General features: G+C 37.6%; 1 protein-coding gene across 3 annotated transcripts in view; it reads left to right on the top strand.

The window, feature by feature from the left end:
* The window catches only part of GPCPD1 (glycerophosphocholine phosphodiesterase GDE1 homolog (S. cerevisiae)), a 47,881-nt gene extending 34,994 nt beyond the window's left edge, over window positions 1–12,887 (top strand). For 2 of the 3 annotated variants that reach the window (XM_009327090.1, XM_009327091.1), the window contains exons 16-20: window positions 1,241–1,306; window positions 2,800–2,936; window positions 4,103–4,238; window positions 4,582–4,742; window positions 12,640–12,887. In XM_009327090.1, coding sequence (XP_009325365.1) covers window positions 1,241–1,306; window positions 2,800–2,936; window positions 4,103–4,238; window positions 4,582–4,742; window positions 12,640–12,844 — 705 coding nt within the window. In that variant the 3' untranslated portion in view covers window positions 12,845–12,887. Of the gene's footprint in view, window positions 1–1,240; window positions 1,307–2,799; window positions 2,937–4,102; window positions 4,239–4,581; window positions 4,743–7,682; window positions 7,787–12,639 lie in introns of all 3 variants that reach the window. The other variant, XM_009327092.1, reaches the window with a different exon arrangement.
* Window positions 12,888–13,202: the final 315 nt, after the last annotated feature.

Here is a 13,202-nt window from a genome sequence, read left to right as displayed (position 1 = left end):
TAATAGTTCAAAAAAACAGCTTAAAAGTAATATCTTTCAAGCTTCTTAATTCATGAACCCAAGTTGTATAGCTCAGGATACACTCAGTTTTACAGCGGGTTAGCATCTAGGCATTGTGTTTTAAAGCATCGACAATTGTTTGCTGATTTTGGGAAAAAACTTGGCCTTTGGCAGTTCATCACATACTCTTGGCCATCCAGCAGAGCCAGACACATAGAGAAATTATAAGTGAATTTCTAGTATGTTCCCATTCATGACTATTTGCCAACTCTGGGCTTTGTGTTGGCTTATTTTTCACAGAGACAACTGACCAAAAACAGTTTGATACCATTTACAGTGTTTTTTTCTAGAACTGCTCTTCCCCCCCCCGCCCCTTACTGTTTTTCCCAATGTCTGAACTGCTCATTAACATGCCTTTTAGGGACTTGTTTTATACAATAATACTGGTTTTTATTTGGATTATAGAGATGATTAGTATCCAGTTATTTATAGGCTTATGTCAGAACATGTATGAGATATCCATCAGTTACAGGTCATATGCTCCACTGTATGGTTTTTTTACTGTCTAATCAGATTACTGCATAACTACAGAAAATAAAGAACTTTGTGTAATAGACTAAACCACTGAGGTTCAAGTCCTCTACCGGTTTGATTCCCCAAATTTAATTTTCTTCCTATAAGAAAGGGTATGTTACTCTCCTCTGTACCTGTCATCTTTATAGGGTTAAAGAATCATCTACCAATGTTTCCTTAACTTCATTAGCTGTTAGTTTCACCTGTTGATTTGACGTCGCCTTACAATTAATTCTTTACAAGAATTTCACAGACTTTTGTTCTCATCATCATAATGGCAACCTCATGGATTTCATACTTAGGACTACGTGTTACTTAAGATGCTTTTTGCATTCAAAAAAACTTCCTGAAGAAGTAAAAACCATTTCTTCTTTAGGAGTCCAAATGGGGCATTTCTCAAACATGTTAAGGTGAATTGACTTGCATTTGTACCTTGTCAAAATTTTGTCCTTAAGATTTTATCCATTTTTATGTATTTCCTAACTTTAAACTGAAGGAGGAAAAGATGCATATGTATCTTGTGTTAAATGTTAAAAACTTAGGTTTCTTTATTCTTCTGTTAGACCCCATTGGCGTTAAACTCCAATGTATTCTCCCAGTAATTACCACATAGTGCTTAGTTGTCCTCCTTTGCTGTGGGGTCTCTTCATAATGAAAATTTTTTCAGGTCCTGGAGTCTGTCTCTGAAGATGTTGGGTTCAACATAGAAATAAAATGGATCTGCCAGCAAAGGGTAAGTAAATGTACATGTGACTTGCTTTGATTCTTTGCCATTCTCGCGGCTAAAGCTTGTTAATTTGACATGGAAATTTATGAGCTACAAACAAAGGCATAATTCTGGGTTTTTTTATGAGACTCTTGTTTTATTTATAACCCACTGTCTTTAAAACTAGGAATATAATAGCACTGCTTTAGCAAATGAACAAACTTACTCTTAAAACGATAGGAAGTATTTATAGGATTGAGTTCATAATGCAGCTCACACTGCTTTTAGTAGAAGACCCTTTTTAAAGTCAATGGATCACGACAGGTCAGGCGTGCTATATATGGGAAAAGTGGTAAGAAATTCAAACTTTCCTGGCCTGGTGCAGGAGCAGGTACAACATGGTGCAGTAATACAATCAACAGTTTCCTTCTAGTCAGCAATACTGCGGACTCAGCTGGATTGCTTAGCGCTCAGTGTAGAAAGAAACGGTTGTCAAGGCTAGGACTGGAAGCCTGGAGTGGGAGAAAGAAACTAAGTAGAGTGGTAGGTGGAAGTCCGTATGCATGGAAACATGCTAATGTTCTCAGAGACGTATCAACTGCGGAAAGACTGGTACGTGCTATTCTCAAAGACAAAGGATATCACATTTATTTCTACAAGTCTTATGGTTGCATTTTTATATTTAGAAAAAGTAGTACAAAATATCTGTAATAGTTTTTAGTGATCTTTCATGGAATTCCTTTGTGTTTTCAAAATTAGAAAAGGCTTCTGTCGTGGTTTAACCTCAGTCGGCAACTGCCCCCCAGCCACTCGCTCACTCCTCCCCCCTGGGTGGGATGGGGGGAGAATCAGAAGAGTAAAAGTGAAAAAACTCATGGGTTGAGATAAAAACAGTTCATTAATTGAAATAAAATATAATAATAGGAAGAAGAAGAAGAATATACAAAGCAAGTGATGCACAACGCAATTGCTCACCACCTGCTGACTGATGCCCAGCCAGTCCCCAAGCAGCAGCCCCCCCCCCCAGTTTGGGTCAGCTGCCCTGGCTGTGCCCCCTCCCAGCTTCTTGTGCACCTCCAGCCTTCTCAGTCAGCAGAGCATGGGAAGCTGAAAAGTCCTTGACCTAGTGTAAGCACTACTTAGCAACAACTAAAACATTGGTGTGTTATCAACATTATTCTCATACTAAATCCAAAACACAGCACTGTACCAGCTACTAGGAAGAAAATGAACTCTATCCCAGCCAAAACCAGGACAGATTCATAGAAACTCTCTCCTTGGATGGGAAGGTGGTGAATTTTTCAGTGAATCTTATTGCTGTTAGAATTCAGCTGCACCTCACAGACTGACAGTCCTGTAGAGCTGTAACTAGCATTCAGTAGACTGAAGGAGTGACTTCTGTATTTAGACTTGTAAACTGAATTCTCATTTTGCTCAGGTTGAATGAGACACCACTGCTTGAAAAATAATTTTAGTAAGCATTAATTTAAATGGCTGAAACTTATCCTTTATTTTTATAGGATGGACAGTGGGATGGCAACTTGTCAACTTACTTTGATATGAACCTCTTTCTAGATATTATTCTAAAAACTGTTTTGATGAATGCTGGAAGAAGGAGGATTGTATTTTCTTCTTTTAATGCAGATATTTGTACAATGTAAGTTAAGAAGAGATACACAATGTATTTTCTTCTTTTTTTTTTTCTTTGGTAAAATTTACTTTGGACATAAGAATACCCAACATAACACACGTTTTGATTAGACCTAAACTTGGGGTGCCAAAATAGTTGGGAATTGAAATGAGAAATTAGACCACTTTGCTATCTGAGCTGTGCAAAAATAAAATTGGAGAACAAAGTCAAAGTAGATATTTTTGTCAAGTGCCTTCCTGAATGCTTCAGTCTTTCTTGATACAACAAAAAAGATCAAGATTTCTTCTGGTATCACAAAGTCTCTTTCAGTCATATTTAAGGGGTATGCAAGCCTAATTTAGAAACAAAATTAATTTTATTACAATTTTTTCTCTATATCTGCCTTTTCCAAAGGATAGAAAATGAAATAGCTTTGAATTACCTGTGTGTTTTTGTTAAGCAGTTTGTTTTTCTTTTGTGGAATGTCGTATTGAAGCACAGAAAAACCACAGGAGTTGAACTGGGGAACAGTTGGGATGCATATGAACTAACAATATGCTGTAGTACTTCGTAACAAGAAGTGATTTAGCACTGTTAATGAAAGGCTTTATGGAAATCTCGTTTGACGAGAGACTGCACTGATGAAATACCACTGAAGGGTAAATGGGCAGGACAAAACCAAATCAAGGTACTGACAAAAGGGCTAAGGAACAAGTGTGTAAGAATGCGTGACACGCTAATGCCAAAACTTTGCTTCCATCTGTTGTCATTTCATACCATCTTTCTGGTATCAGACTTGAAAAACATTAATAAGGTTAGGTATTGTATATTAAATATGTTTATAAACTTTTACTGTGAATGTTCATTTTACTCTAATGTGCATTTAAGAAGAAAATTACAGAGTTGGACAGTCTTCAAGGATTTTGTATAAATATTTTTGAGGATGTGGATCTGAGTTCAACTTAAAGTCTAGCTTCCCTTAAATTGTGTGTATTAATCTCTAATTAGTGGTAAAAGTAACAGACAGAACAGTTTGTCTACATAGTTTCATACTAAACTGTAGTACCATCTTGTTGTACCAGCTAGGAATTAGAAGAACATGCAGTAAAGGGTGTAATCCTCCTCAAAAAGTAAAATTGAATTTCCCTGCTTTTTAACACATTTGCTATTTGTAAACTTTTTTTTTATAACAGGGTTCGGCATAAGCAAAACAAGTATCCTGTGTTATTTCTCACCCAAGGAGAATCTAAACTCTATCCAGAACTTATGGATCTTAGGTCTCGTACAACTCCAATTGCCATTACTTTTGCACAGTTTGAAAACTTGCTGGTAAGCTGACAAATTCTGGTATTAATCTGCAGTAAAATGAAACTAAATTATTACTACTTTTTGTAAATCCATAATTTTTGACACGCTTAAAATTACAAACAACATCACAAAAGAAATAAACTAACATTTAGTAACTGCCAAAATAATGTCTGTAGTTTCAATGCCTGTATATAATACATTGTTTAACAAATAGTGCTATCAGTAAACTCTTCAATTGTATTAAATTATTTCTTATTAATATTATGTATGAAATTGTAAGGAGCTGTGAGTATCAAAGGATAAAAAAACTAAGGTGAGAGATTTTCAGAAACACAAGCTTTAATTGAAGTGTTTTGTATTTCAGGGAATTAATGTGCACTCTGAAGACCTGCTGAGGAATCCATCATTTATTAAAAGGGCCAAATCTAAAGGTCTAGTGATTTTCTCATGGGGTGATGATGCAAATGACCCAGATAACAGGAAGAAGCTGAGAGAATATGGTGTTCATGGGCTAATATATGACAGGTACTTCACTGTGTTTTAAAAATAGTAATAAAAATTAAGCTGAGAAATTATTGTATCCCAATTTCTTGTGAAATTTTGCATTGGTGCAGAACATCTTCCTTTGGTACTATAAGCACAACAAGCCCATAACCCCAATTCAAAACCAAGACTAGCTCTAATTCCTACTTGTTCAGCTGTATATATAAAGCAAAATAACTTTTGCTTCTCCTGAGGTTAATGTAAATATAATTAGATTCTCTGAAGAACTAGTGCATGGCATACACATTTAACATGCTATTAATGTTCCTGACAGTAATTCTTAAACTTTGTACATGACACGGTGAGGACAATGTTATTTAACTGTTTGGCTGAAATCTTCAGCTTTCTACATTTAGTTATGGAAATAGTTAACACAACTTAAATGAATGATTTTAACTTAATTTTTTGCCAACATTCTGTTGTGTTTCAAAGCTGTGAATTCACCATTTCTCTTATTAAAATTAGCTTGGAGTGACTCACAGGGCAAACTGCCAAATTAGTCACTTCAGAAAGTAGGTGTTATATCCACGCAATTCAGGTGGACATCAGAATACTGCGGTAAATCTTTGAACAAAAGTGTTATTTTAGTTCCTTACAAAACTGAAAAGTTTTAGCTCTTTTATCATAAAAGATGTGAAATTCATTATTACATGACGATTAATTTGGGAAGCTCTATTAAACTAGACTTTCTGATAGATTACAAAGAATATGTAATTGGGAAAGCATTAAGTGTAACTGAAGTGTCAAATCATAGAAGACACTCAAACCTTTTGCCTTAGCAAGGGCATTGCTTTGCATATTATTTTACCGGGGGGGGCGGGGGGGGGTGTCATGGAGGGAAATCAAGTAATTGTCAAGGACTCTGTTTTATAAAGTGAAAACTGAGAGTCAAGTTAACATATCTAGAGGCAAGAAATCAAATATGTTTGTTCTTAGAGTTCTAGGCTGCCAGTGTGAAAACTAGTTAACTCCCTTCAATCTATTCTTGACTATTGAGAGTCCTTCCAGAGTGGTGTGTCCAGTGTTTCTCTGGTTTGCCGGAGGTGTCCCTTCTTGTACTGTATAGTATGTCTCCTTCTTCTCAGTGGTGGTAAAAAGGAATAACGATTTTACATTGGGGATCAGCTTCAGACTGGTCATTGAAACATAAGTCCTCTTTCCTGCTACAGCAGTGCTACATGTTGTTGTACCTCTCCTACAACTCCAGATTGAGGCCCCTTTAGTAGATGAAAAATATCTCTGGACTAGTATACAGACAAAATGGTACTCTGCCGCTTTAGTGTATGGTCGTAGGGTTGCTATGAAATTTGATTCTATGGTATGCGTAACTTGAAGTGATAAATTATTGGTCTATAGACAGGTGGGGTATTTTAATCAAATACTACTGCATAAAGTGTTCTTATGAAATGTCTGTTCATCTGATGTCTACTAATCCAGTCTTCTAGAGTTCTTAATTACACTTGATGTAATAGATACACACTATTATGGTAAAATAGTAAAATGGGTGACAGCCTTATTTCTGACTTCATGTGGCTTTTATTACTTTAGATACTTAATTGCTCAACACTACTTAAATAATGTTGTATTTATGTCAAGGCTGCAAGTCTGCTACATATCATCTTATGTTCTGTTTTGTACTGTTTAGTGTGTTTTAAGTTGCAGTATGATAGCAGAACACCTTTTACCTCACCTTTTGATGACTAACTAATTCATTGGAATTGCTTATAGGCTGAATTCCCTTATGGATTTAACTGAACAAAAAATTCTTAACCTTCCTGCACTATTTAGACCATCTAGATTCTTAATAGTATTCATCTCTCCTCTCACTGCCTTCCCCCTGTATCTCTTCCACCTTGTTGACATCTTTCCACTTTATTCAGAGGAACCCCAAAATTAATACTAACTCCAAAGCTGTTTAAAAAACAGTAGTTCAGTGGTGCATTTTTTCTTTCTTTTTCAAGTTAAAAACTGCAATTGAGTAGCAAACAATTATCTCATTTCAGTGTAATTGTTGCAGGCTCGTTAATTCTAATTTCTAAATATTATTGACTTTTTTTTCCGTAGGCCAAAACAAATATTGGAATGTTCCTTTACAATTCTTAATTATTTTTCAAAATTTACTAATTGTCTGAAGAGAATTAACTTTAATCTTAATCTAGGTTCCGTAGAAGGAACACGACAGTTCTGAAAACTGTATCAGATATCTCAAGCTGGACATTTTGAAATGCGGGTGGTACCTGCAAGTCCTGGACGGCATGTCTAAATGTAAAACCTGGCAGCAAGTGTTTCCATTCACAGTTGGAGCTGCTGGGTAGAGAGGCAGCCTTTTAAATCATTTGAGAGTATGAAGTGAATATCAAGAGTTTAAATTGTCAAAAGTTTAAATAGGTATGGTATAAGCATCCATATTTTGTGCTGTTTGAAGTTTAGAAATAGATAAATTCAAAACTACTGTGAAGCAGAACTCAGGTAGAGAGATGTACATGCCTGTTTCAAGCTCTAGAAATAAGTAGGGACTGCAGTAATCTGTTTATTAGTGTAAAGCCAGTTTATGCTATGGTTGTATCTTCAAATTCCAGAAAATTTCCAGGAGTGAATCCATGAACATGGAAGATGTGCTGCTTCCGTGGCTTCTGCAGAGTTTTGTTCTCTGCACTTAAGGCCAAGTCCAGATATTTATGAAAAATCGCTGTGGCTGGTGTTTTGTGCTGCTGTTTACTAGACCTTTACTTAAACCATCTTAGTGTTATTTGTCTGAATAAGCTAGGAAGTGAATACAGGCATTTTAGTGAATTTTAGGTTGCTTGGATATGGCCCTGAGTTATTGTTATTGCATGTGGTAATTATGTCAATGATTATGAACTGTCTGGATAGAAATTATTTCTATAAGCTATTTTTTCCGAACTTTAATCATCCATGTAGAGTTGAGCAAAACATTGTAGCCACTTGCAAAGATGGCAGAAAAACTGTGTCCTGAATACCAAAAGTTGCTGATACCAACTGTCGGGCAAAAAAAAAAAATGCAGGTGGGGGGGGTCTGACTTTGTTTTGCATGGAGAAAAACTGCAAGACTAAATCTGGGAAGCTTACAAATGCCAACACTATTAAAAGAACGATCTCACTGGGGCAGGGGAAAGAATTTTTTTTCTTTTCCCCATCCAGTCCTTTCTCCACTTGGGCTGCACATTATTAGACATATTTAAAGTCATTAAACCAAATGGATGGTCTAGTGCAGTTGCCGGGACAATGTTCTACTTTTTTTTTCCTGTGTTCAACTAGCATTCATCTTGGCACTTAAGATATCCAAACTACTTATGTTAAAAGGGCAACCTACAGAAAAGGTGCCTCCAAGCTTCTATTTGGGCCCTAATCTAGAAAAGTACTTCAAATGCATGACTGAATATCTTCTGTTCACACAGCAAATTAAATCTTATGCTTAAAATGCTTTGTTAGTTTGATTTAGATTTTATTTAGAGAAAAAACTTTAACCTATTGGAGTGAAATTTTCTGGATTGGCCAAAATGAAGACTTTTAAAGCAGGATTTGTGGGATGATTTATCTGGTATTTTTCTCCTGAATAAGCTTTGTAAACAGTCCAGGAAATATTTTTGTGTTTGAATATACTTAACTCAGTAAGAACAATGCAGTCTTATGTTTTTACACCAGTTCGCTATGTATTAAAATACCAACGTGGAGAGGGGGTGGGTGCTAACTTACACTTGCATTACCTTTTTTTTAATTCACTTTACATGATCTGAGTTCTGTTTGTTGAATAATACACACAGCTGCATGAGAATATTAAACCAGTAATCCTCAAACATTTACGCTGAAAGCTTTTCCATGAGAATCTTCAAGGTGTTTGTCTCCTCTCTAAACACTACAGTTCCTTATGGCTGCATGTTGCATTTGCAGACTCCAGACAAAAGCTCTGTAGTCCTATTAGTATTAGTAACTTTCCAAAACTAACACAAATTTAGTTGGCAATAAAGGCAAAAGCATTCAAAACACTTCTTAAAACTAGAAGACTGTCTAAACCTGTGCCGTTGTATTTGCCTGAAACTGAATGTTGCTTAAATAAATAACAGCATGGATATATGTAGGAAGTTAACTAGTATTACTTGATCTATAATTTGATCTACTCAATGATTGAATTAGGATGTTATGCAATGGCAGTCTAAGTCTTTCCTGTTTTGTGAATTACAAAGTAAACTCAAGTTTACCTTGAGAGGTAAAGAAAAATGAAAAGTTTTAATCAAAAGCTTCAGAAAATCTTCTTAGCATGAAAACAGTATTTCAGTGCTGCTGACTCTTCATTTTTGGACCAAGCAATAGCAAAGAAAAACAGCTGTGACTGAGACTTGCTGGATGTACGTGTCTTCAGAGGTTGCAAAAACACCTGGTAGGAGCTAAGCAAATCAGTTCTGTGCCCACTGCATAACCCTGGAATGTCCTGCAAAGCTTTTTGTAGAAAGCACTAATTTAAAAAAGTAATATTCGAAGGACTTCCCAGTCTTCTGCAGGGCTTGCTTATTAATAGAAGTCGAATGGAAGGACTTTGGTGCATAGTTACTTAATAAATAATTGTCCTGGTGAAGACTGAAGGATAGGGAGATGAGAGCTTATTCCTTATTTTGATGGTGATGTTGGAAATAATTCATAAGAGAAATCCTGGAGCTATGCTCTGTTTTTGCCAACTGATGGTGTAGTTTCATGGACCCAAACGAAAAGTGGGGACAAGAAATTCTGAGGTACAAGGGTAGCTGTGCTTCAAATTGTCTTCTCTGCTTTCGGTTTAGCAGAAATACTATATACATACACATTGGAGCGGGCTGGTTCCAGTAGCCAATCTGAAGGGAGCTTGGAGGGTTGGACTCATCCAAAATCTCAGTTGAAAAGAGTTGAATATGAAGCAAGAATTACAGAATTTATGCTTGCCCTAGTAAAGAACTAATAAAATACCTGCCAGAAGCTGCTTAGAAACATGCTTAGCCACATTCTATGAACAGGGGCTTAGAAACATGCCCTTGTTTGCTCTTCTACTGTCTGACTGATGGGGAGGACTTGAGATTCGCAGTTCCTAAGGTGTATTGCTATATAGAAAACTCCTAAAGTGTATTGCTATGTAGAAAATTATCTTCTAATTTCAGTGCTTTTTCTTGAATGCATAGAGAAATTTATAATGTGTAAGCTAACAACTGAAGAAAGCACAGGTCATATCTGCATCCTGGAAGGAAGGAAGGTTGGGCTTTTATTTTGCAGATAGCTTCTATTAGGCAATTTCAGGTCATATCTTAGGCCTGTATTGGATTATAGGTTCTGTGCAAGTAATTTAACTGCTGTGCCTTCTGTGCGTATTCCATAAGACTGGACAGCATTTGTCCTCACTTCTAGGAGTTTTCTTTACAGAAACTATCTTTGATCTTACTGTATGTAATGTGATTCACATCTGTATTTCCTGCAGAAGTGTTTCCTCATTTGAATCCCATTTACTATATCACTGTTTGAGCTGCATGTTATTTTTGATGTCTTGGACTTGCGAATAGTGCACAAGTTTTCTTGCGGGGGTAAAAAGGCACCTGGCATTGTATCATATAGCACTCCGTTGTTTTGGTTGTGATATCGTGTTCCTTTTGGACATACCTTGAAATTATGGTATGAAAGAGAAAGGATGATGCAATAAAAACAAACCACTTTTTTGAAGGTATCATAAATGAAAGTATGAATATTCATGAGATTAATGCAGAAGCCATGGTAACTTCTTTCAGAAGTTTTCATTGGAAGGAGATAAAGCTGGAGACCTGCAGTACCTGAAACTGTATATGCGCAATAGCTACAAGTGAGGGGAACTGGATGCCAGGATTTAAATTTTGGATATAAATAGCATACTGATGTTAGAAATTAATGTTGGGAGATCAGAATGTATCCTTGTCACAGTAAGTGTTATACCAAAGTTAGGTTACAGGAACATGAATGCTTTTGCTTTATAATGAATTACACCAAAATAGTATTTGAGTTATACTCAGTGCCTACACTGTCAAACTCAAAATGTGTTTTGGATTTGGACAGTCTGGTACAACGTTGACAATTCAAATCCTGCAGCTTTGTTTACATGTGTGAAAACAAGAAAGTGAAAAGAGTTAAATTTGCATTAGGCGTAAATAGAGATGAGATTTTCTATTTTTCACTCTTCACCTAATAATGTAATGGTAATTTTAAAAAATGGTTCTGAATTGGGGTGGTGGTGAAATACTTCTTGAAACATAAGTATGAACTCCATTCAGTATTATGTACAAGTAGTGTATCACAGTTTGTTCAAATAATCTCAGGGCTTTGAAACGTCTTACGCTTTTAAGTTTGAAGCCTGGAACTCTGCTTTTCACTGCTTTGTGCCACCTGTAAAATCACATTTTTCAGGAGAGTAGAATCACAGAATCATTAAGGTTGGAAGAGACCTCCAAGATCATCGAGTCCAACCGTCAACCCAACACCACCATGCCTACTAAACCATGTCCCTAAGCGCCTCATCTACCCGTCTTTTAAATACTTCCAGGGATGGGGACTCAACCACTTCCCGGGGCAGCCTGTTCCAATGTTTAACCACTCTTTCAGTAAAGAAATTTTTCCTTACATCCAATGTAAACCTCCCCTGGCGCAACTTGAGTCCATTTCCTCTCGTCCTTTCGCCAGTTACTTGGGAGAAGAGACTGACACCCACCTCGCTACAACCTCCTTTCAGGTAGTTGTAGAGAGCAATGAGGTCTCCCCTCAGCCTCCTTTTCTCCAGGCTGAACAACCCCAGCCCCCTCAGCCGCTCCTCATAAGACTGGTTCTCCAGACCCCTCACCAGCCTCGTTGCCCTTCTCTGGACACGTTCCAACATCTCAACATCCTTCTGGTAGTGAGGGGCCCAAAACTGAACACAGTATTCGAGGTGCGGCCTCACCAGTGCCGAGTTTAGGGGCACTATCACTTCCCTGCTCCTGCTGGCCACACTATTTCTGATAGAGGCCAGGATGCCGTTGGCCTTCTTGGCCGCCTGGGCACACTGCCGGCTCATGTTCAGCTGGCTGTTGACCAACACCCCCAGGTCCTTTTCCGCCAGGTAGCTTTCCAGCCACTCTTCCCCCAGCCTGTAGTGCTGCATGGGGTTGTTGTGGCCAAAGTGCAGGACCTGGCACTTGGCCTTGTTGAATCTCATACAGTTGGCCTCGGCCCATCGATCCAGCCTGTCCAGGTCCCTCTGCAGAGCCTTCCTACCCTCGAGCAGATCAACACTGCCGCCCAACTTGGTGTCGTCTGCAAACTTACTGAGGGTGCACTCGATCCCCTCGTCCAGATCATTGATAAAGATATTGAACAGAACTAGCCCCAATACTGAGCCCTGGGGAACACCGCTCGTGACCGGCCACCAACTGGATTGAACTCCATTCACCACAACCCTCTGGGCCCGGCCATCCAGCCAGTTTTTGACCCACCGCAGAGTACACCTGTCTAAGCCGTGAGCCGCCAGCTTCTCTAGGAGAATGCTGTGGGAGACGGTGTCAAAGGCCTTACTGAAGTCCAGGTAGACCACATCCACAGCCTTCCCCTTGTCCACTAGGTGGGTCACCTGGTCATTGTAAGTGAGGTAAATGCTAGTGGGTAGTTTTTTAGTATAGCCAGTGAAATATTAACCATTGTGTAAAAGGAATACCATTTTATATTGCAAGATGAGCAGCAAAACTTAGGGTACTAACCTCAAACATACTGTTTTTATAGACTTGCTGAATACCTAATTTTACTCTACTAGGGAAAAAAAAACAGTTGCTTCATCTAGTCTACATTTCTGTGAACTGTCAGATTATACTGATCAGTGTGTTTTCTTTTCTCTTTTATTCAGGATATATGACTCAAATCCTGAACAACCAAATATATTCCAGGTGGAGCAGCTGGAACGTCTGAAGAAAGAATTACCAGAGTTGAAAAGCTGCGTGTGTCCCACAGTTAGCCACTTCAAATCCATATCTCCATGTAAATGTCATCATAGTTGCCTGGAAGAGAACACTGTAGATAACTTGAAGAGTGTTCAAATGCAAAAGGACTGATTCTAGGCAGAATGCTGGTTTGTATCTATTTAACTTTCACCATTGGAACATCTATTTAACTTTCACCATTGGAACAGTGCTGTCTATGCCTTCAGGTTTGTTTGTTTTATTTTTAAGTCCCCAAATAGCAATAACTGTGTTCCTCCTTCCTGACAGTACTTGTTAAAATTTCAAACAATGTTAAAATATTCAGCCAGCTATAGTTACTGTTCCAGTTTACATACAGTTTTAACTTTTTCCTGTAATCCAAGTCTCAAACCTTGAAAAAGAAAATTAAGTATTAACACTAAGTGTGTTTTAAAAAATATTAAAAAAAATTAAGCAGTCTGAGGAGTGGAAGCTCAGAAACTAAATTGTA

The sequence above is a fragment of the Pygoscelis adeliae genome, unplaced genomic scaffold (genome assembly GCF_000699105.1).
Source record: "Pygoscelis adeliae isolate BGI_AS28 unplaced genomic scaffold, ASM69910v1 Scaffold137, whole genome shotgun sequence".
Classification (NCBI taxonomy): Eukaryota; Metazoa; Chordata; class Aves; order Sphenisciformes; family Spheniscidae; genus Pygoscelis; species Pygoscelis adeliae.
The sequence above is the reverse complement of the archived record's forward strand: the minus strand, read 5'-3'. Positions and strand labels throughout refer to the sequence as shown.